At 44.4% G+C, this 23,884-nt stretch overlaps 1 protein-coding gene across 6 annotated transcripts in view; it reads right to left on the reverse strand.

Moving 5' to 3' along the window:
- Window positions 1–23,884, reverse strand: part of ARHGAP25 (Rho GTPase activating protein 25) — an 87,836-nt gene that overhangs the window by 44,241 nt on the left and 19,711 nt on the right. For 3 of the 6 annotated variants that reach the window (XM_043917601.1, XM_043917605.1, XM_043917600.1), the window contains exon 2: window positions 2,287–2,486. In XM_043917601.1, the coding sequence (XP_043773536.1) occupies window positions 2,287–2,486 (200 nt within the window). Of the gene's footprint in view, window positions 1–2,286; window positions 2,487–2,673; window positions 2,690–2,984; window positions 3,000–6,896; window positions 6,912–23,884 lie in introns of those variants that run through there. The other 3 variants (XM_043917604.1, XM_043917603.1, XM_043917602.1) reach the window with 3 other exon arrangements.

Below are 23,884 nucleotides of genomic sequence, written 5' to 3' on the forward strand. Positions count from 1 at the left end.
TCTTGACTTATTGGCTTGATATATTAATAGGTTTCCCAAAAAATAAGCCACACTTGTCATCCTAGAAGTAGCTTTACTAATTTAATCCTGAGAGGATTCTGAGTTTCCTCCTCCCAAAGTAAGGGAGAAAAGTTAGGACCATCAATAATTTATTTTACCCTTTGACATCAGTTTATGCTTTTACAAAACAACTTTTTACATGTGCTTCATATAATCCTGTGACAGATGACTGTCTCATTTTACAAAAGAAGAAAGAGGGGTCTAGAAAAATTAAATAATTACATGGCCGGATGGTAGTAGAACCAAACATAAGCTCCCCCCACTACACCTGAGTGAAGTAAGTCTCACTGAGCTGCCCTTTCTGCTAATTTGAGAAGGCCGACGCATTGCTATCTCCCTTACTCTTTGCAGATGGGAAGACTTCCTGCCTCACTATTAAAGCACTAGGAATTCCATCTTAGCCTGTAATTGCTTGACTCTGATGGGATCTGTTTGTCAAGTGAAGAAAGTCTGGTTACTACACACAGGACACTGATCAAGAACTCAGTCAGTGATGGGGTCTCCAGCCCTTCTCCAGCCTCTGCAGGAACAAACACTCCCAGCCCTCTGGGTGGAGGGCCAACCAGGCACTGCCCGTGTGTCAGAGCCGCAAGCCTGCCCTTAGAGAGAACCGCCCTCTTCCAAAAGAACCTTCTCATTTCTTTACATACCCTGTCACCCACTTCCAACATCTTCACTCTTCTTGGGGATTTTTTCCCTGCCTCCAGAAGGTTCTAGAGTCTGTTCTCCCTAGTAAACCCCTTCCGGCCAAGCCTACTCCTTCCCCTCCACCACTCTAGGAGAGGGTGTCCAGCCCTCCTGGTTGCCTTAAGACATACAATTTACATCTGGGGCCTCTCAGCTGTTACTATCATCTCCTTTTGCTCTCATTCATCACAATGGCCATGAGGCCAGAAGAAAAGACCCAAGCCCAAGATTTAGGATCAAAGACCTCTCTAGCCCCATCCAGTCCACCTGGAAGTCCCGTTTATTGTACTTTCAAAGTATATCAGGCTGGTCATTTTCCTGCAGCCCCCAACTCCTATTGAGATTTTAAACATTATAGCCTCTCATCTAAATCACCCTTACGCCTCTTCACTTCTGCCTTGGATCTGTATTGGAACATGGTAGCCAGAGCCATCTTTTTACAACACAGACCAAGAATGACCCCTTTCTGCTGGAAACCTTGTTAGGCCTCCCATTTATGTCGGTACAAATGCTCAAGTCCTCACAGGGGCCTACCACCCCCTTTGCAGTTTGCACCCCCACCTCCTGCCCTCTCCTCTCTGACTTCATCCCCTCTGATACTCTCATTCTCTAACCCTTACATCCCCACTCTGCCCTGCTTGCTATTTCCCACATATATCAGACATACTCTATCTCAGGCCTCAGGCCTCAGGGCCTTTGCACTGGCTGTCCCTGCCACCTGGAGTGCTATTTCCCCAGAGATCTGCCTGGCCAATTACCACTCCTCTTTAATCTTTGCTAAGATGTCCCCCTCTTCATGAAATCATTCTGACCACCCTTCTTGAAATAGTACCACCTCCTTCAAATGACCAATCTCCCTAGCCCACTCTATTTTTTCCTCATAGAAATAGTCATTTTCTAACAAACCACATACTTTTCTTAACGATTATGTTTATTTTCTGTCTTCCCCACCCCATCTTCTAAGTTTCACATGGCAGGGTATTGTTTTTTTTTATCTGTTTTACTCACTGGGGTTATTTCAATTCCCCAGAACAGTGCCTGGTGCAAAGTAGATGCTCAACAAATACTGATTGAACAGACAAATAAATCAAAATCTCAGACCAATTTTCCTGAACCCAAATCAACTTTCCCTGAGCCCCTGTGCTCTGCATCCCCATCAAGACCACGCTGTCACGGAGTCCCCTTCGCTGTTCACCTAAAACTATCAGAGCATTGTTAATCAGCTATACCCCAATACAAAATAAAAAGTTAAAAAGAAAAGGCCATAGCTGCCAGGCTTGACTTAGTGCTGTGTTTAGGAAGAGCCCCAGTGATCATCTTGGGGCTCCGTGGGGGAATCATCACCCTGTCATCTCTGAAGCCCAGTTTATATTATCTTGACAAGGGTGAGAAAGACAGAGAGAAGTCCTTTCGAATGGACAGGATGTTATCCTAGTGAGAAGCCCCCTGTGAGTTTATAGGACTCTCCAGCGCTCTATCCGTCTCCCACGCCCAGGAGGGGACCGCTGTAGGAAGAAGGGCAAATAGCCTGGTTGGTACCTGTGGCTTTACGTCCTCCTCGTCCTTGTAGTAGTAAAGCTGCTGCGCCCTCAGCACGAAGTACCTCTGCTGCCAGTTTTTCACGATGGACCTCTGCTTCTTCAGCCAGCCCATCTTGATGGGTCTTTCCAGCGGGTTGGGGGTGGATGCAGGGTGAAAGGCCGCCATCTGCTCTCCGGTCATCACGCTCCTTGACCGAGCTGTAGAGAGGGACAGACAGGCGGGCTGACCTGGACTGTGAGCAGTGTGCAGGGAGGGCCCGGGAGGCACTGGGCCCCGGCCAGGCCGGGCTTAGGGGTCCAGATCTGCTGCAGAGAGGATGCCCCGGGACCCAGCGAACCAGCGGAGGGGCCCACTCCCACCAGCGCCGGCCCTCGGGCTCCCCACCCGCAAGGTCCGGCAGCTGGAGTCCGCTCCCTCCTTCTACAAAGCCAGAGATTGGCTGGAGCCGTCTGAAGAGGAAGTGGCCGCAGCATCTGACAAAAGGTGCTTCCTTTTTCCTGCGTGGGAGTCAATATCTGACAAGAGAGGGGAGAAAATAGTGCCTCTTGCTCTCAGGGTTCAGGGTGAGTCCCACGCAGCTGCAGAGCAGTCAGAAGCTGCCTGACTTCTTTCACAGAAGGAGTTGCTGTGTTCCCCAACCTCACTGTCTGGTTCTGCCCTGCCCTAGCTGCCCCCGAAAGCCCCTCACCCCTGACCTTACAGCCACCATGCAGGATGCGGGAACCTCCCAAATCCTTCTGCCCAGGGTCGTCAAGTACTTTCTGTCCCCCTGCCCACTGGGCGTGTTCACAGCCCTTTCTGCTGGGCCAAGGGCCTCCCTGTGGCTGCCTTCCCATTGCCCTTTCGGCTGGGTTGCCCCTCCCGCGTGGCTGACAACATACAAGCATTTGAAGGGAACATGAGTCTGCCAACAGGACACAGAAGCAGAATTTGAATCCAGACCCTTCAACCCACTGCACTGTGTAGTTTCTTTTTGTTTTCACACAAGAGCTCTGCATGTCGTCAGATTAGGTCCAGGTGACCACAGCTTGTCTCCATGGTAACGCCCACTGAGGATAACTCTCTTCTTCCCTCCTTTCCACAGCAATCATCAGCCAACCTGGGGTCCCCCGCAGGTCAGCATGTCCCTTCTCTGTTTCTGCCCTTCCTTCTTTCCCAGCTGGTTCAACAGTGCCCTTAAAACCACGTTGGAGGTCCCTGTCTCCTCAACCTTGTGCTGAGCGAACTCCATACCCATCAGTCTCCTGTGTCTGCAGTCTCCTCCTTGCTGGAGGAAGTCTCCATTTCATAATCCCTTTATCCAGCTTTTGTCAGTCCCCAGAACGTTCACAACGTAGCTGAACTAAGCCAATTCCTCTCTCAGCCCATCTCATCCCACCTGGTTAAAGACCAGTTTTTCCTTTCTTGGCTCTTTAAGCCTGCATACATCAGGCAACTTCTCTGAGCCCGTTTCCTCACTTGTTAAACTAAGATCATCATAGCCCCTATTCTATGGAATTGCTGTGGAGATTAAATGAATTTATTATATATATAAATATATATATAAAAACCACTTTGCACACAGTCCCTCGTCCAAGGTGAACAAATGTCACTCATTATTTTTACCAACAGATGATTTTACTTCCTACTTTGAAGATGGAGATCACTGTTGAGGATCTCCTAAACTTCCCTGTTAGTTTCAAAATGTTGCTCCATCATCAAACCTTCCTTCTTCCTTCATTCCCACCTTCAGTGCATTGAAGCAACAACTTCTTTCATGGCTTTTGATTCCTTTTTCAAATCTTTTTCTAGACCTGTTGGTTTTTCATTCTGTATTTCTGTTCACGATATGCTTTCAAATACAAGAATTGTATATGGCATTACAGTCTTTCTTCCACTGACTCTAATTGGATCCAGAGTTATCACCCTATTTATATATTTCATCCTGCATTGCTGTCTGAGATGGACTCTTCCCTAACTGGGCTTCCTTGACCCCATAAAGGGTCTGCGTTCCTGTCACATACTGGCATTCCCAAGGTGCAGCTTGCAGCACCATCCCTTGCCTCTCACCAGGGACTGGAGAGGTCAGCCTATGTTGTACACCAGGACACAAGACATACTTAATTCAACCTCCTTTGCACAGCCATCATAAAAGTGCCCCATTGTCGTAAAAAGTAACTTGACATTCTGATGACAATTCAGCAGCATGCTAGCAATGCATTTGCTTTATATCCATGTGTCCTGGCATGCCAGTTAAGGATTTTATCTTAGATCTTGCTCTCCCCTTTACTGCTGTCTTCAAGGTCTTCCATCTGTAACTCAAAGAACAGCCACCCTGGGGCTGATCACTTGTTCTAAGGCTGTTTCAATGATCTGAAGGAACCAGAGGAGGGTTTGGGTAGGAATACCATGGGGAGGAGGGAATTTGAAGAAGTGTCTCTCTAGGCCAGAGACTGTCACTTGGAAAAACTCATATTTGTACTGGAAAGAGGGCACAAGTGGAAAGAATGGTTTGTATTCAGAATTTTGGAAGAAGACTGAAGAGTGAGGGATTCTGACAGATGCACAGGGATCTTCTCTCACCTCAACAGCCTCTGTGTAGCCCAGCTCAATGGAACTTATGTGATCATTCAGCTGAAGCAGCACCAGACTTGGGAGGGATGGCATCCCTCCTAGCAAGTGCTTAATGAGAAACCTTCATATGGCTTCTAGGGTGATGCCACCACAGGCAGCCTGTGCAGGAGAGGAGGGAATCAGGTGGGTGCCTTGTGATGGTTCTGAAGACTCCGGTCTCCCCAGACTCAGGCTACACCCCGCCCCCCAAGAGATCCACAGAAACTGTTAGAACTCCTCTAGGAGATAGGAGAAACCAGAAGACTCCAGAAGCACTGAAGAAGTAGGAGCAGGGGAGCAGGACCCAAAAAAACACTGGAGACTGAAGAGAACCAACTCAGTGAAGAAGAATTCAGATGCTGGGAAATTTTTCATGCTCTGTAGTGGTAAAAACTGTGAGAGTTGGACCATAAAGAAGGCTGAGCACTAAAGAATTGATGCTTTCAAACTGTGGTGCTGGAGAAGACTCTTGAGAATCCCTTGAACTGCAAGGAGATCAAACCAGTCAATCCTAAAGGAAATCAACCCTGAATAATCATTGGAAGAACTGATTCTGAAGCTCTAACACTTCAGCCATGTGATGCAAAGAGCTGATTCATTGGAAAAGACCCTGATGCTGGGAAAGATTGAGGGCAGAAGGGAGAAGGGGGTGACAGAGGATGAAATGATTGGATGGCATCATTAACTCAATGGACATGAGTTTGAGCTAACTGCGGAGATGGTGAAGGACACGGAAACCTGGTGTGCCGCAGTCCATGGGGTCACAAAGAGTCGGACACGACTGAGCGACTGAAAAACAACAAAAGTGGCAAAAACAGCAGTAACAGAAACAAACATATGGAGCTCCACACCTCCCCCTAGAAGCATCCGTGCATTACGGAATGGCCTGGCAAAGGAGGAGTAGATATATGAATCTTACATCCTCAGACTTGGTTAAGAGGGGTCTTGATGTCCTGGTGACAAGTAGGTGACCACTTTGTCCGCACGTGTGGGATCTAGGCCTTGGCTGACCATCTGTTATATTTCAGAAATGATCCCATTCACCCATACGTCCATCAAATGTGATGTGACTTGGGGCACTGGGCCATGAGTACAGATGGTTCAGAACAAATTCCCACTGCTAGAATCAGGCCTGAACACTGGGGAGATGATAGCAAAGTTTCTGATGAGACAGTAAAGAAGCCGGGGCTCCTTCTGTCCCATATCAGAGCTGTCTCCCACCTCGGCCCGCAGTAAGGCCCCTCAGCCAGCCTGCTTATCATGAGTCAAATACCAGAGAAGAAAGCCTGATGGGCCCCAAGTTGGACTTGGTTTTGACTCCATTTCCTGATTTTTTCCTTTGAACAGTCTCTCTTCTCTGTGGGTGTGACTTGTTCCTGAATAAAGTAAACAAAGAAATCTGTTACTATTTATGGGGGCTGTTTCTCATAATGAAAATAATAAGTGTGATAAGCTTTGCTTGTAAGCCAGTCATCACATACTAGTGCATGCTCCCGGCTCTTTGGGCAGGAAGTCTGAGCTGGATTGTGGGCTGGAGAGGGGGTGGCGAGTGGCCAGTGAGGCAAGGTGGGCAGTTGGAAGGCAGTTGTTAAAAGTTTACAGAACACTCTAGGGATGTGGGAAACCCACCCTTACTTTCGTAGATAAAGAAAGAATAGGCCCCAAGACCTGCACTGTCCAATAATATAGTAACCACTTGCTATGACTGGCTACATACATCAAAACGAATTAAAATAAATTAAATTCAGTGCCTTGTTCACACCAGCCACATCTCAAGTGCTCAATAGCCCTTGAGGCTCACGGCTAGTAATAGACAGCATAGAATATTTCCATCATCACAGAAAGTTCTATTGGTTGGCACTTCAAACATGAGATGAAACAGGCCATAAAGGTGGGAATATCATTTTATCAAATAGAGAAATCAAACTGGAAGGTCTAGAGAAAAAGTGGCTTCTGATGGCAGAGTTAGAAGTTCAGCCTTGATCTGAGAGGTTAGAGGGAGCCATCTCACCTACCTGAGCAAGAGAGGTCTGTGATAAAATAGTCAAGTGATTTAATTGAACTGATTAGGCTGCACTCTAGTCTGCAGGTGAGGGAAGACGAGATGAGACATAGAAAAAAATACACAGAAGAAGTTCCACATTCTCAGTGATGAGGTTTCTGCAGTAGAAGTTAGCTGCTTTTTGCCCTAAATTGGAATGAGAAAAAATTAAAGGAGGAAGTTTAAACAGAGAAGTCAGCTGGGGAGGCATTATCACTTCCTTTCTTTATCTGCTCATCTTCTGACCCCTCTCCCTCCAGATAATCAATCACAAAATCTTCTAAGGTCTACTTCACAGATGTTTCTGCCAACTTCTCTCAACTCTGCATCAGTTTAGATTCTATTTTAGAAGCTGTGAACATGTGAGTGAGATGGGAATAGTTTGGTCAAAGCCAGAACTCTCTGAAGATATTTTCTCAATATGTTGATCTGAGCAGTGCATTAGTCTGGGAACCTTGTTTAAATAAATTTGAAAAGGGAGTAGAATTTACATGGCCAGCCCCCAGACACCCTTTCCTGAGCTGTGGACTCATCTACTCAACTGCCCACATGTACCACCGTGAAGATCTCAAGGTCATGTGTTGCTAGTTGAACTTACCACTTCCTCTCCCATCTCCCACCCATTCTTTGGGCTTGTGCAACAGACACATTCAAACCTGCTTTTCTATGGTTTGTTGTGACTGACCTCTTCCTAGTCAACCAGCCAATTCAGAAGGCTGCACCATTCCTACATCCTCACAATCAACAGCTTTCTTTCTCTCTGATCCCTCCTCTTTACCCCCACTGGTTTTTTGGGCCCATTTATCCTCTCTCTGGATTTCTGCAATAGTTGCCTAACCTGTTTGCCTCCCACCAATCTCACCTCTAACCCACTGATGACATTGTTTATGACACAGTTCTTCTGAAACACAAATCTAACCATGTTACTCTTTGACCTAGAAACCTTCAATGACCCTCCAACATCTTTATTCCAAAAGATGAAGGCTAAACTACCTACCATGGGATTCAGAATCCTTTGTGATTCTCCTGCTGTGTTTCCTGCTCTTCTTCCATACCCATCCTGAACTTTATCCATGACAATATTCTAGTCTCTCTGCTGGAATATTCTCCCACCCATCCTTAGCCACCCCCAGTTGGACCTCTTGGAATGTTCTTGTTCATCCTTTAAGACTTCTGGCCACACCTCCCACAAGAAGCCTTTTCAGCCCAGGCAGACTGAGTCAAGCCCTGGGCACTGGTCCCTCTTAGCTGGGAATACATGTCCTTCAAAACAGTTATCATGCCTTCTGGTCCTTTTCTTATTCTGTCTTCGCTCTCTACCTGAACTCTAAGAGGACAGGTGTCAGTCTATGTCTGCCTCTTAAAACATGGGCATTAAATGGAGGTCATAATTGTTTACATTACTATCATAGTATAGATTTGATTATATATTAAATGAGAGAAAATATAGAAGTGATGAAAGGAAAGAGATGAATGAAGTAAGAGGGAAGGAGGAAAGGAAAAGGGGAAAACTAACTGGACAATGTACAATATTCTGGGTACAAATCCAGAGGTCTGAATTAGAATGATGTCAGGGAAACAGAGAGCATAGGAGAGGCAGTGGTGAGGTGGATCACTGGAGCCCCACACCTGGCTGAACAGAAGGTGGGTGAGAGGTTTGGGGTTTGAGTGGCTCAGGTGAGGGGGCCTTCTCCATCCATTCATTCTATGCATATTGGCCAAGCACTTGGCACAAACTGGGAACAACGACTGGATCTGGCATCTAAGATCAGCCAGACACAACGCTGCCTCCAGATAGCTCAGAGACCTCCGAGGCCCTTTTGTAGAAGCAGGGAAAGAAGCAGAGAGTGTGGTTGGTGGGAATGGGCAAGAAGGTCCTGTTCTGGGTATGATGAAATATAAGGGTGGGCTGGTGATTGCAGCCATGAAATTAAAAGACACTTACTCTTTGGAAGGAAAGTTATGACAAACCATATTAAAAAGCAGAGACGTTACTTTGTCAACAAAGGTCCATCTAGTCAAGGCTATGGTTTTTCCAGTAGTCATGTATGGATGTGAGAGTTGCACCATAAAGAAAGCTGAACGCTGAAGAATTGATGCTTTTGAACTGTGGTGTTGGAGAAGACTCTTGAGAGTCCCTTGGACTGCAAGGAGATCCAACCAGTCCATCCTAAAGGAGATCAGTCCTGGGTGTTCATTGGAAGGACTGATGCTGAAGCTGAAACTCCAATACTTTGGCCACCTGATGCGAAAAGCTGATTCATTAGAAAAGACCCTGATGCTGGGAAAGAATGAAGGCATGAGGAGAAGGGGATGACAGAGGATGAGATGGTTGGATGGCATCACCAACTCAATGGACATGGGCTTGGGTAGACTCCGGCAGTTGGTGATGGACAGGGAGGCCTGGCGTGCTGCGGTTCATGGGGTTGCAACGAGTCGGACACAACTGAGCGACTGAACTGAACTGAACTGAGAGGTTTTGACTTCCCCAGAATTCTTGTTTTCACAGGTGAGGCCTGTGTGTTCAGAAAGAGGTTACTGGGGGAAAAGAGGTGCAAGTGAAAGGCAGGATGTGAGAATCTCCTATCTGGAAAGTAACATAACAGATGTTCAGAAAAATTAAAGAAAAGGTTGAGCCCAGGGGATACTAGAATTGAGGGAAACATTTTTAAATCAGGGCACTGGAGATCAACTTAGATACAAGGCAGAAAAGGTTACTGTTTTCCTTCTCCTTACAGAGAGCTTGCACTAGGTGTGAGTGTGGAAGAAAGGAGGTACAACACGAAAATCCACTCTCACCAAGAGTCAGCGATGGAGCAGGGGTTGCTGCCTGGAAGGGATGTGAAAGGAGAAGCTGTCATTCCATGCTAAGCAAAGATCCAGGGCCAGTATTGGCCCATCTCACAACCCTGGGCCAGGAGCTGTCCTGGAGGAGCGGATAGTACCCCTGGAGGGATGGATGTAGCGACTCGCCAGATAACAGCTTCATAAGAGGAGCACTGGCTGGGTTTCAGCCCTGATCACTTTCTGCCAAGACTCTTGACCGCACACTTACACAAACGTCTGTGTTCTGTTAGAGGACCCTTAAGGATACAAGTACTGTTTAAAGGCAAGAGGTCCTTTATAAAGAAGTGTTTGAGCTTCTGATCTCAGTATTCTCTTTCAGAAAAGCATATTTGGCTGCGTAGGTGAGCAAAGGCCCCATGGCTTGGGAATAAATATCTCTTTTTTAATTTATGTTTTTATTGAAGTCTAGTTGATTTATAATGTTGTGTTAATTACCATTGTACAAAAAAGTGACTTACATATATGTCTGTGTGTTTGTGTTAGTCACTCAGTCATGTCTGACTCTTTGTGACCCGATGGACAGTAACTGCCAGGCTCCTCTGTCCATGGAATTCTCCAAGAAGAATACTGGAGTGGGTTGCCATTCCCTTCTCCAGGGGGTCTTCCTGACCCAGGAACTGAGCCCGGTCTCCTGCACTGCAGGCAGATTCTTTATCAACTGAGCCACCAGCGACTCATGTGTCCACATTTCTTTTCATGTTCTTTCCTTTTTCTTTATGGTTTATAACAGGATATTGGATATAGTTCCCTGTGCTATACAGTAGGACCTTATTTATCCATCCTATATTTAATAGTTTTCATCTATTAGCCCCAAACTCCCAGTCCATCCATCTCCTTCCCCCACTATCCCCTTGGAAATCACAAGTGTGTTCTCTATGTCTGTGAGTCTGCTCCTATTTTGTAGATGGTTTCATTTATGCCATATTTTAGATCCCACATATAAGTGATATCATATGTTATTTGTCTTTCTCTTTCTGACTTACTTCACTTAGTATGATAACCTTTAGTTGCATCCATGTTGCTTCAAATTGTATTATTTTCATTCCTTTTTATGGCTCAGTAGTAAGGAATAATTATCTTTGTGCTTTTTATTGCATGTCTGCAGGTGCTAGAGCTATGAAGCAGTTCTTGAGACAAGGACCGTGTCTTATTCATTTGGTATCATGAAGGAGCACCCTCACTGTGTCTGACTCAGAAAAGTTAATTGGAAGGAACAAAGAGAGAGGAAGAAAGTGTGTGTGTGTGTGTGTGTGTGTGTGTGTGTGTTAGAAGAAAAGAAAATACTGTTGAATAAGGCTCAGCAGGTAAAGAATCCACCTACAATGCAGGAGACACAGGAAGCGGGGGTTTGATCCCTGGGTCCAGAAGATCCCCAGGGGAGGAAAGAGCAACCCATTCCAGTATTCTTGCCTGAAAAAAATCTTATGGACTGTGGAGCCTGGCGGGCTACAGTTGAAAGAGTCGCAATGAGTCAGACAGGACTGAGCGATTAAACCCCCACACAGGCAGAAGATTCTGTGATAGGATACATTCTCTTTAACAAAGAAATTTATATCCTTTAAATTAACCAGCTGGAAAAATTTCTTGGGCATTTCCTATGTGCAGAGCATGGTGCAAGATAATGTGCAGAGTTTAAAATATGGAGGAAACCCTCTAAATTAGTGAACTCGAGACTTATGAGGCTTCAAACATTTGCTGTGCAGCCTGGCGCACAAAAATACATTCTGCTACACCCTGATGTCTATAGTTGACTCCACTCTGACCTACTTGTTGGTGGACCAGAGCCCTCTCATATTCCTCTTGTATAAAAAAGGGGATTCATTATCGATCACAAACCGCAAAGTATGAAAAGACAGAAGTTCAGGCGTGAGAAAGTATGTTCCCAGGAACAGGGATTTTCATAAGTTTTTTTTCACCAATCTAACCACACTTCCTAGAAAAGCATTTGGTCAACTAAAGGTCCTCAGTAAATATTTCTTGAGTGAATAAAATAAATATTTTAGTGAGAAATGTGAGTCACCACCAGACGTTGTATATATTTGCAACCAACGTTGGCTGATCTACATATTTGTGGGATTTCTAGATATGTTCACTTATGCCCACGCAAGCAGAGCAGCCAGGGAAGATGGAATCCCTGATATGAAAGATCCACACAAACAGTGCTGTATTTAGTGAGGTCTTAGCTGTACCAGCCACCGAGCAAGCACACTCTCAGGGTCAAGTCCAGTGTGGTTGAATGCTCACCCTGTGTCTTCATGGAAAGCTCTATATTTTACAGACCAGGAACCAGAGCTCAGAGAAATGAAGTGACTGGCCCAGGTACACAGCAAGAAATTAATTTCAAGGCCCCAAATCCATCCCTAGGCACACAGTCCATAGAGGCACATGTGCTGTGTGCTAAGTTGTTTCTGTTGAGTCCGACTCTTTGCAACCCCATGGATTGTAGCCCGCCAGGCTCCTCTGTCCATGGGATTTCCCAGGCAAGAATACTAGAGTGGGTTGCCATTTCCTTCTCCAGGGGATCTTCCTGACCCAGGGATTGAACTTGCATCTCTTAAGTCTCCAGCATCGACAGGCGGGTTCTCTACCACTAGCACCACCTAAGAGCCCACAGGGAGGCACATATTCTAGTGGTTAAGAGAGACACTGGGAATCGTGTGTGAAAATTCACAGAGCTAGACAGTCAGAGGGAAGTGAAGAGGAGCCCGTTCCCCGCCCATCGTGGGAGACACCTGCCTCGGCCTCCACCCGTTTCTCTGCAATGTTATGTGTAAACCACTCTGTGCGGCTTTTTCCGTCCAGCATAAGCTCTGCAGGGCTCAGCAGGCCTGATGAAAGAGCCATGGGGAAGAGCAGCACTGAAACTGCCGCCCAGCACCAAGGCGGTGCTGACACCCCGACAGGAAAGTGGACGTATTAGGCAGTCCTGCTGCGCCCCACGGGCTCTCTGCACAAGCTCCTTTGAGGAGACCTGAGCAGAGCCCAGGGGGGCTGAGACCTGGGAGGTAAGAACTTGGAACCGACCCCAGGGGCCCCAGCACTCAGCCCACAGCGCAGCTCACAGCGGATCCCCCACGTGGCTGAGGGGCGACCCCGGGAGCTTGGGAAACAGTAGCCCCTCATGGCTGCCTCCCTGGAGATGGTCACTAGGGGTTATTACAACCACTGCTTAGACCCTCCATACACCCTGCACGCGCCCCACACACTCATATACACCACACACATTCACACCCCCCTGCACACCCCCACACACTCACAGTCACCCCCTGCACACTCATATATAGCCACACACATTTGTGCACACACCCCTCAACACACACCCACACACTCACACCCACCCCTTCCACACTCATACATAGCCACACACATTTGTGCATGCACACACACACACACACTTACACCCACCCACACACTTACACCCACCCACACACATATACTCCCCTCACTCACACCTAAACTCACACATCCATCCACATTCACACACAGTCACATACCCACCCACACACTATCCACCCCACCACACACGCAGACCCTCAGCTATCCAGTTAACAGACTGTGGGAAGACAGCTTTACTAGAAAAAAAAATGAAGTCTTTTAACTTCAGAACCTCCAGGCCCACTTTTTCTCCCCCTCTTCTCTTTTCCTTCTCCAAGGCAAACTGACCTCTATTTTGAAACACCCACTATTCAGGGAGGTGGGGAACTTTAAAAATCTTTCCACTTTCAAAACCTGGCATTTAGACTTTAGAATACATTTATCCTGTGATTACTCTCCTGGAATTTTGTCATAAATTCTCAGTCTCATTTTTAACTTCGGCTTGAAAAATCTTTGCTCCACCCCCACCCCTGCAAAAGGTAATGAGATGTAAGACCGAGGACAGCTCTGTGCACCCAGAATGAAGTCACATGGGCCTACCCAGGACACTGGCCTTGAGACAAACAAGATAGAATTCAAAGAAATATCTAAAGTTGTTCCTTGAATACCTGCCTCCAGACCTAGGAACTGAGCAGGCTTAATGCTCCCATGTTCTGTAGCTCAGAGACATTCATTGTTTGACAAGTGAGCCTTTCAATCTAAAAAAGCAAACTCTGCCTTGCAAAGGGGCTTAGCACACACAGCCACATCTTTTGTATGAAAAAGTAAGAATGTGGTCTCCGTAGGTTACAAAGAAGAGAGCCAGGGTCTTTAGGCTTTCAAGGTCTACACTTTGAATTCACCCGACCTAGGCTGCCTCTCCAGGGCCACCCCTCTGGCGTTCACATTCTGGAAATTGTGTGTCTCTTGGGAATGCACAGAGCTGTCGCCTCTTGTGGGTGTGTGTCTCCATCCGTTGCAACAGTTCACTGGCCCCTTCGGCCGATCTTTGCATAACAGGAAGCCAAGCATAAAAACAAGAAGCGCACAGAATTGTGAGCACTTCCGAATAAACACTGCTCAAGGCTGCCTCTTCCTCAGCTCATGGTGAAGAGGAGATTTGGCAACCGAGTGGCACACGCACCCTGGAGTACACACTGTGGCCCCTTCACTGTATCCAAGCTACCTGGCTCCCCAGACAGGAACGGAAGGAAGCACTCTGCATCATTGAGACCGGTGGGACATTAGCACAGTCAGATGTACTCATTAGTATTGACCCTTCCACTGTCGAAGTCAGTCATGTGTTCTAGGCAAGGGGTTCTGCTTAGTCACTGGCATTCATAAACAAGTAGTGCATTAGAATGCTTGAACTATTTGCATTTTATAAGCCCAAATAAATTCTGTGGCTCCAGTAACTCACAGTAGGGACCCAGCCAGGGCCATGCCCTAGGGCTGGCCCTGATAATCAAACACTGGGCCCTGATGATGCTACATGCCATTAACTAGCCTACAGATGTCACTCCAGTCTGTTTCTAGGGGCCCTCTATGGTCCTTGGGAATAGTGACTTTTAACATTACAGTTCTATTAAGAGTGTTAGCAATGAACAGTTCTTGCAGTGGGATGGGCCTCGCTTAGAAGACATAATATGTTTCTCTTACTGTTGTTCAGTCATTAAGTCATGTCCAACTCTTTGAGACCCCATGGATTGCAGCATACTAGGCTTCCCTATCCTTCACAATCTCCCAGAGCTTGCTCAAATTCATACCCATTCAGTCGGTGATACCATCCAACTATCTCGTCCTTTGTCACCCCTTCTCCTGCCCTCAATCTTTCCCAGTATCAGGGTCTTTTCCAATGAGTCGGCTCCTCTCATACTGTACAATCTGATAAAAAGATTCTATTTAAAAATGGAGGCAATTAGATTATGGATGGAGGACAAAGGATATTCATAAATTATTAATTAGTTTCATAGATGTAATCAGGCATATGGTTAGGAAATTAAGCGTCCATATTTTCAAAGGTGCATACTTAAGTAAGAGAAATAAAGTTACATGGTGTCTGGGATTGGCTTTAAAACATCTCAACAAAAAAAAAGAAAAAGAAAGAATTAGAGCAAATGTGATAAAATCTTGATAATTCTGAATTTCAGTAATGGATATACATGGTAGGGGTCATTAATCTTCTTCTGTATTTTGGTATTTGAAACATATGTATAATTAAAAAAAAAAAGACTCCAGATTCACTAGTCTTTGAAAATAAATTCTTTTAAGCTTAATTTTTTTCACACATCAGCTGTTGCCCTGAACTTCAACTTGTTGGTTTTCCCAGGCCTGCATTTCCAGACCTGTTAGTTGTTCCTCTGAGCGTTGTGGAATGATGTTAGACAGATGTTCTACCACACACGTACGCATTCCCCTCCGGACGGAGTCTGCCCCTCCATTTCCCAGCTCTGTCACTTTATCAGTTAATGAAGGGGAAGAACCCAGGAACCCCTGACGCTCTCAATTTAGGATGATATTTCCTGTAAAGTCGGCTTTTACTCAAACTGTTAGTGGTGGTGATGGTCTGTGTGTGCACATGTACACACACACACACACACACACACACATAATTCCCCAGGGTCGCAGAAGCAGCTTTAAAAACAGCTGTTGCAAGGCAGTCAAAGAGGCTTTGTCTTCGTTCTGACTGGAAGTAATGTCCGGGACGTCGGACGCCTAGTTCAAGATCAATGGAAAGAATGGAGTGACTGATTATCAGCGTTTACAATGACAAAAATTGGAGAAAGTGCTAGTCCATAGGCTACTGAAACCGGTAACTTGTTTACACTTGATGATGGTGACCCCAGCATGCAGCGAACAAGCCGGCAGGCGGTCAGCCTAGAGCAGTGGAGGGCCATCTCATTGGGCATCAAGAGATTGAAGCTCAAGTTCCAGCTCAGACACAACCAGCTGTGTAATTCTCTGGGCCTTTCTGAGTCTTCATTTCCTCCTTTGTGAAATAAAAGAATGAAAATAAAGCACCTTGAATGCTTTTCCAACTCTAAATTAAAAACAATTTTTTTCAACTCCAAATTTTTCTGATTAGCCTATTAAACATCTTTCAGCCAACTACTTTGTGCTGTAATTCTGCTTTTCAGATGCAACATGTCTAACAATTTGCCAACCCAGTCAAGACTGCATACCAAAATTACAGGTCTCTAGCAATGATTTATGTAATTGATTAAGAAAAATGAATGTGGAAAAAGACATACTCTGGTGATGTTAATCAAACCAGATGATTTGGCACGCTCTAGTTACAGTGCTAATTTCAATAGAAGGCTAAAGAAGAGTCCCCTGAGAAGTCCCAGTAATAATACAGCGTAGGAAGCATAAAGACAAAAGCCACTGTAACTATTCCTCAAGGACTGACAGTTAAACAGGCTCCATGATCAATTTATTCTGGGGTGATACCTTAGCTCCCAGATATTATGGACCCATCATCTTTCTGGATGCATCTCTCCAACTTTAAACCATGCTTTCCATATCAACATCTGCAGACACATCCATGCCTTTTTGACCAAGAAGCCGTCTACTAATTTAGTTAAGCAGATAATAATATAAGTATCTTAAATTTGTTTCCAAAGATACTCACTGCAGCATTATTGTTTAAAAAATGTAAATATTAAATGTTCAACAACATGGAATCGGTTGAATGAAGTATGGTGTGCCCATAAAATAAAATGCTATGCATTAAAGTTAATGCTTCCTTGGGTTATAATGACGTGAAAACATTGAATTTATATATTGATAGCTAGGTTATATAGTGATAGTAGGTTATCTACTTACTCCAAAATAGTATACGACTTCATTTTGTTAAATACACACACATACACGTTATAGTGCAGGAAATTCATAAATATGTGTGTGATATAGCACAGAAAAACATAATGCAATAGTCACACCAGACTGGTGTAGGGTTATAGGTTATTTTGCGGTAGGTGGGATTTTGGGTAATTTTTATGTCTTCTACCTGCTGTCATTTTTTCATAAAGAAAACAAGAGCTACTTGTAAAATTTCTATGTCGGCTTTTTCTTCAGTGATCTACAGGCTATCTCCCAATTTAAAAGTTCTAAAACTTTGTGAGTCAAAAAAGAACTGACTGAAACTTTAGAATGATTCATTATTATTAATAAATAAACAAGATTGCCCATGAGTTGAAAAAAAAAAAGAACTGAATGAGAGGAATCTGTCCCAATGTTAGAAAAATTTCCATAATCTAAACCAAAGTGAATTCCAGAAGTTTTCAAATAAAGCATTTCAGACACTAGTATGTTATCTTGGGCAATTCCCCCTTCCCTGCCTGTTGGTACTATTTGCCAGCAGGATACAATATATAAATGTTCTATATAGGAGGTACAGGACATTTTGCTTATTATTATCATCATTAAGCAGGCTTCCCAGTTATGCTAGTGGTGCTAGTGATAAAGAATCTGCCTGCCAATGCAGGCAGAAGAGGCGTGGGTTCAGTCCCTGGGTTGAGAAGATCTCCTGGAGGAAGACATGGCAAACCTCTCCAATATTTTTGCCTGGAAAGTTCCATGGGCAGAGGAGCCTAGTGGGCTACAGTTCATGGGGCCCCAAAGCATCGGACAACTGAGCATCTGAGTGCGCACACACACACTCACACACAGCATTGTCATTAATAAGAATAATTTCTGCACATCTTGGTTTCTACATATTTTAAATGAACTGGTTGAGCAGGATTCTTGCTAAGGTCCTCCTCAGCCCCCAAATTCTTCTGCTCTCTGTATCCAAGCAGTTTCTACTAATACGATATGCATACAGAGTACAGAATTAGAGAAAAGGAGAGCGGAGCAGACTCATTATTTAGGAAAGAAAATAAGAGAGAAAGCACTCAAGGAGGAAGGGACATCAGTATAGTTTGAAGCCGTCAGCCAAGACATCACAGAAACCATAGAACCTGAACAAGTTCTTTGGGGCTAAGAAGGGCAGGGCTTGGGGAAACAGAAGAGGCAACCTGAGGGATCCCAGGAAGGAAGGATCCCCTGGAATACTGGATGGTTTGACCCTACGGTATAACAGCCCCATTTCCAAATTTCCATCGAAACGACCAAAGAATGACTTCAGTAATAAGGGGATGTGTGAAATGAAAGTAAAACTAAAGAAGGAACAGTGTCAGCTACTGGTGGTGAGGAGGATTTCTGTGACCTGGAGGCTGAGCAGGACTGAACTGAGAGAAGAGTTGACCAACTCACAGTTCAGTGTCTGTGGAGGAGCAGTTGTCCACGGGATGGGGATGGTCCCCCAAAGAATCTGCCCACCTCCTCGAACAGAACAGCAGCACTGGAGAGGGGAGCAGGGGGAGACCCCCAGAGCAGGGAGGCCTGGCTGGGCAGGCTATGCCATCTCCAGCTTACACCAGTCCTGCCAGAAAAGCAAGGGAGGTCCTGTCTTGCAGATGCCTGACCTGGGCCACTGAACCAGTGAGAGCAGGGGAAATTTTTTCAGCTAACCTGGGGCAGCCCCAAAGAGGAAAAAAAAATTGCCCATGAACAAAGCTGCACTTCCTAAACTGAATGCTTCTTTAAAAGTTACAGGTAAGCTTTACCATGCTCGCCAGCAATTCCACTTCTAGGAATCTACTCACGAGAAGTGAAAGCGCATGTCCACAGATTCCTTGCATGCAAGTGTTTCCAGTAGTATTATTCATAATGGTCAAACTGGAAATGGTCCATAATCCATCAGCTGCTGGAGGGATGAACACAAAGCTGTGGCTGTGCAATGCATCACTGCCCCACAAATAAAAAGGAATGGAGAACTCATACATGTTGCTACATGGTGACCCTCAAGAACCTATGCTAAGTGAAAGATGCTGAATGCAAAAGATAGCATACTGCAAATCCATGTAAGAAATCTCCAGAAAAGGCAACATTATAGGGACAGAAAGCAGGTGAGCAGTTGCCTGGAGCTGACAGTGGAAGGAGAGATTGAATGTGCATGGGCAAGAGGGGACTTTCTGGAAAGATGAAATTGTTCTAAAACTGAGTTGTGGTTGATTACCGTACAAGGAACAATTCCTAACTCATGTTATAGTGAAAGGCTCTCAGTCGTGTCTGACTCTTTGTGACCCCATGGACTATAGAGTCCATGGAATTCTCCAGGCCAGAATACTGGAGTGGGTAGCCTTTCCCTTCTCCAGGGTATCTTCCCAACCCAGGGATTGAACCCAGGTCTCCCACATTGCAGGCAGATTCTTTACCAGCTGAGCCACAAGGGAAGCCCAAGAATTCTGGAGTGGGTAGCTCCACTCCATTTTATGGTGGAATTTTATAACTCCATTTTATAACTCATTTTATAAAGGCTTGGAGAATTCCATGGACTATGTAGTCCATGGGGTCGCAAAGAGTCGGACACAACTGAGTGACCTTCACTTCACCATTTAAAATAGATCATTAAACTCCACAAATTAAGTGATTTGCCTGTTTTCCCACTTAAGGAGCCCAAGTGTCTAGAATTCTCCAGGAATGCAAATATTTCATTATTAAGAAAATTACACAATGGTTTATTACAGCAATAAGTAAAAGAATTGAAAAGCCATTTGTTTTTTTAAAATATTTTGAATTTACTGTTGATAAATTAACAATATTGATGGTATTACAAAATTAATTATCAAGAATAGAATACATTCTTAGTTGGTAAGAAAGGTCTATCTCAAACCAGACAGGGAGCTGAAAGGATACTCTATATTGCCTAAAATTCAACTACTGAAAATTGAAAGCATCTTTAAGAAAACTTCAAGAAAGAAGTTCTTAGGAGCAAGGCCAAGTGTTCGGTGTTTAGCTGTGTAAGGAAAAGTGATGAAGGTGAGAGTTGCAAAGAAACAGAAGATGACACAGCAGAAAATTTCTGACGCTTCTCCTGGGTCATATAATCGAGGGCTGGGGAATATGTGAAAATTTCCATTGCCATGACATTTTATAGTTCCATTAAACATTTTTTTGAGGATTGACAGAAGAAATTGCTCTAAAGTCCATGAAACATAATCCAATAGAAAAAAAAATTAATGTCAAGGTCTCACATAGAGCTAATGATGTGGGAAATCATTGAGATTTTACTTTTTTTGTGAAATAATATTCTTTACCAGCATTTCTACCCATTTCAGGCTATGCATCACAGTATTTGAGTGAGGCTTTGCAGAAGACAGAATTTCCCCTGTGACTCCGCTGCAGACATCCTACAGTTGTGTTTCCTCTTCAAAGCTGTCAAACGTTATCAGCTGTCTGAAAAAAAATGCTCAAGGGGGTTTCCCTATTATCACTCAAGGTCCTCACAAAAATGTTAGGATTTTTTCTGAAAGCATCTGCCTGACGTGTGGGCTTCCTTGACAAGCAGACACAGACCTTTCCCTTGATCGCTCTCTGTGGTTGCCCAGCCCCCCACTGCCACCTTGATGGTCCTCCCAGCCTCTACACTACATCTCTTGTTGTCCATAGAAGATCTAGAAGAACATCACTTTTCTTTCTTCCTCCATTATACATTCGTTTGCTTTTAGCCGATGGACATTGGAAGAGAGACTAAGCCTTGAAGCTGTGGGTGCACAAGCTGAAGAAGCAGGAAGCCCAGATGGATAAACAGGAAGCAGAAGACAGGGAACCACACATGGGTGACTTGGTGACTGGTACCATGACACGCAAGATTTATTCCCAGTTCCAGGTCCCTCAGGTCTGGCCCATCTTACAGCATAAAAGGTAAAAAATCACTTAGGTTTGCATGAGGTTTTGTTGAAAGGGAATGATTTCATTCAACTCAAGGTATGCACTAAATAAAGATAAAATAACTGACATGTTTTATAATGAACTTCCATGGGGTTCAATCAGAAAAGAAGCAGGAAACATCTTAATGTGGAATTTTAAACATGGAAGAAAAGATTTATTCATGTGCTCAAGAATGGATCACACTTTTTTTCTCCTTCAATTCCTTAACTCCACCCTTCCCCTCTCTCCTTCACTTTTCTGGCATTTCCTTAGTTTGTATCAGCTGTGAAATGGGAGGACTTCAAATCTTACCTAAGACAGTGAGAGGAAGCCGTACCCAGACTTAGAAATAGTCCCCCAAAACATCTGGTCCTTTGAATATATGGAAAGATATTTCAAAATACAAATAGACAAACATAGCTGATTAATTCACTTGAACATTAAATCCCATTGACATATAGTGTGAGCTTTGTTACACAAGGGATGGATGTATTTGCAGGGACGAGATTCCAGAATGCCATTTTTACTTGCATAATTTTGAGATAGAGGCTTCACAATGACATTCTGGACTGTTTGGCTGTTAAAAACAGCACTGACCATTCCAATCTCCAACACTTTCCTCTGCATGATAAAAAATACTTTGGAAAATGTGACTTCTGTGATCGTTGGGAGGAGGCCTGGAAAGGGAGGGCTGAGGTTTCAGAGTGACACAGGAAATTTGTGCTTGTAATGCTTAAGTGTGTGGGTGTGTTCACATGGGCAGTGCTGGAGAGGAAACATGAAAGAAAATGTTTGCAAACCATTGCAGGCAGGAGCTGAATGAGAGATTCAAAGAGTCTATAACATTTACAAAACATATTTGATATCCGTGGAGTATCCTGGGTCAGAGTTAGCAGAAACTACTCCTGCCACCAAAAGCATAGTCTAGAAGACTTTCTCTAGAAGAGAAAAAATTGATGGTGGCTTCTGTCAAAATTAAAGCCTTTTGCTCTTTGAAAGGCACTAAGGGAATGAAAAGCAAGCCACAGATTGGGGGGGAAATGTTTGCCAATCACATATCTGACAAAGCTAGTGTACCCAGAATACATACAGAATTCTTAAAACTCAACTGTAAGTAAATAAACAAACCCATTTTTTAAATGAGTACAATACTGAACAGATAATTCACTAGATGAAAAGATGCCAAACATCATCAACCATTAGGAAAACAAAGTAAAACCACCACCTTTACGATATTAGAATGACTGAAATAAAATTTCAAAACACACAGTATGGACTGGTAATGATGAGAAGCAACTGGAACTTTAAAACCTGGCTGGTGGGAGTACAAAATGGTTCAGCTACTTTGGAAAAAAATTTGGTGGTTTCTTACAAAGCTAAACACACACTTACAATATGACCCAGCAGTCTCACTACTCAAAATTTACCCAAGAGAAATGAGACATTATATGTATACCAAACCTGTAAGCACCATATTTATAGCAGGTGATTCATAACCTCCAAAAATTGGAAGCAATTTCAGTGTCTTTGAACTGACAAGTGGCTACATCTATATGATGGAATAATATCCAGCAATAAAAAGGACACAACTATTGATAGAAGTAGGAACATGGATGGACCTCAAACACATTCTGTTGTATAAAAGAGATTGGACTCCAGACGGGCTACATCCTGTACAATTGCATTTATACAGCATTTAGGACAAAGAAAAACTACAGGGACAGAGAACAGATGAGGGGCTGCTCAGGGTTGGCCAAGAAGGGTTGATTCAAAAGAGATGGTGCTGGACCTGTCTGTATCTTGACTGTGATGGTTATCACATGACTCTAGGCACTTTCCAAAATGCATACAACTGCAGACCAAAGTAAATATGTTTCACTAGATGTGAATTTCAAAATAATTCTTTCATCCACTCTCATTTGTTATGTTTGTTACACAGAACCACCTGACATTCTCACTTCCTCCTGACCTTCAAAAGTTTCCATAGCTAATATAAGTTCTGAATGGGAAAAAAAGTGACTCCTAGCATCCCATAGTGACTTGGGTGAGGTGAGTGACCTCAAAAAACAAGGGAATGTCAGGAAGACCAAAATATTAAGCCAAATCTCCTCAGATGGTAAGGGAGCAGGATCACAGGAAAGGTGGATGGTAGCCCCGCAAAGGCTGGTCCACCTCATGGCCCATCATCCCCAGCACCAAGCCTACACCCTAGGAAGAAAGTCTGACCATGACCCTCACCCAAATGACTCCTTTTGGTGTCCCAGGCTAACAAGGCAATGCAGCCATGCTGTTTGCTCACCTCAACACCATTTCTTCGTTCCAGTGTTACCATGTTGCAGTACAAGGGAGAGCACAATGATAGGCAAGTTGGTGGGGTGAGAGACCCCTAAAAGGAGTTCTCTGGTGGCAAGTAGGAGAAATCCCACTGGACAGTGTTTCTGAGACCTGATTTTCCAGGCCTGGTTTTGCTGCTAACTTACTGTGCTCTTATTTGAGCAGTTTACGGAATTTATTCATGTTTTATCATTGTCTTACCAGAATTTTTTTTTTTTCTGCAAAAAACGGACTCTGAATCAAGCTGGCTAATATAGATAGATAATAGATGGATAGATAGACACATGTGTACATACATACATATATACACACATACACACATACATGAACTGCCAGGAGCCATTATGGGAGGTCCCGCCCGTGACGAGGTCATGAAGAAAATACCGGGCAGGCAAGGCCATCCGGGACCCCATCCATGATGAGGTCATGAAGAAAATACCTGACAGGCAAGGCTGTCTAGGATAAGGGACCCTCCAGGTTGGCCTCGGCCTCTACCCCACCCTGTATCCTCCCCCCTTTTCTGCTGTTGTTCTTGTTTACCCTGCTGCAGATTCTTGTGTTGCCTGCCGTGAGCTCTCCTGCTCCTCTTTCACTGAATAAAGACCAACTTAAAACCCTAATTAATAAATCTCCTGGATGCTGGTACCCTATGAAGGGGCCAGGGATGAAGGA

Source organism: Cervus elaphus, chromosome 11 (genome assembly GCF_910594005.1).
Source record: "Cervus elaphus chromosome 11, mCerEla1.1, whole genome shotgun sequence".
NCBI lineage: Eukaryota > Metazoa > Chordata > Mammalia > Artiodactyla > Cervidae > Cervus > Cervus elaphus.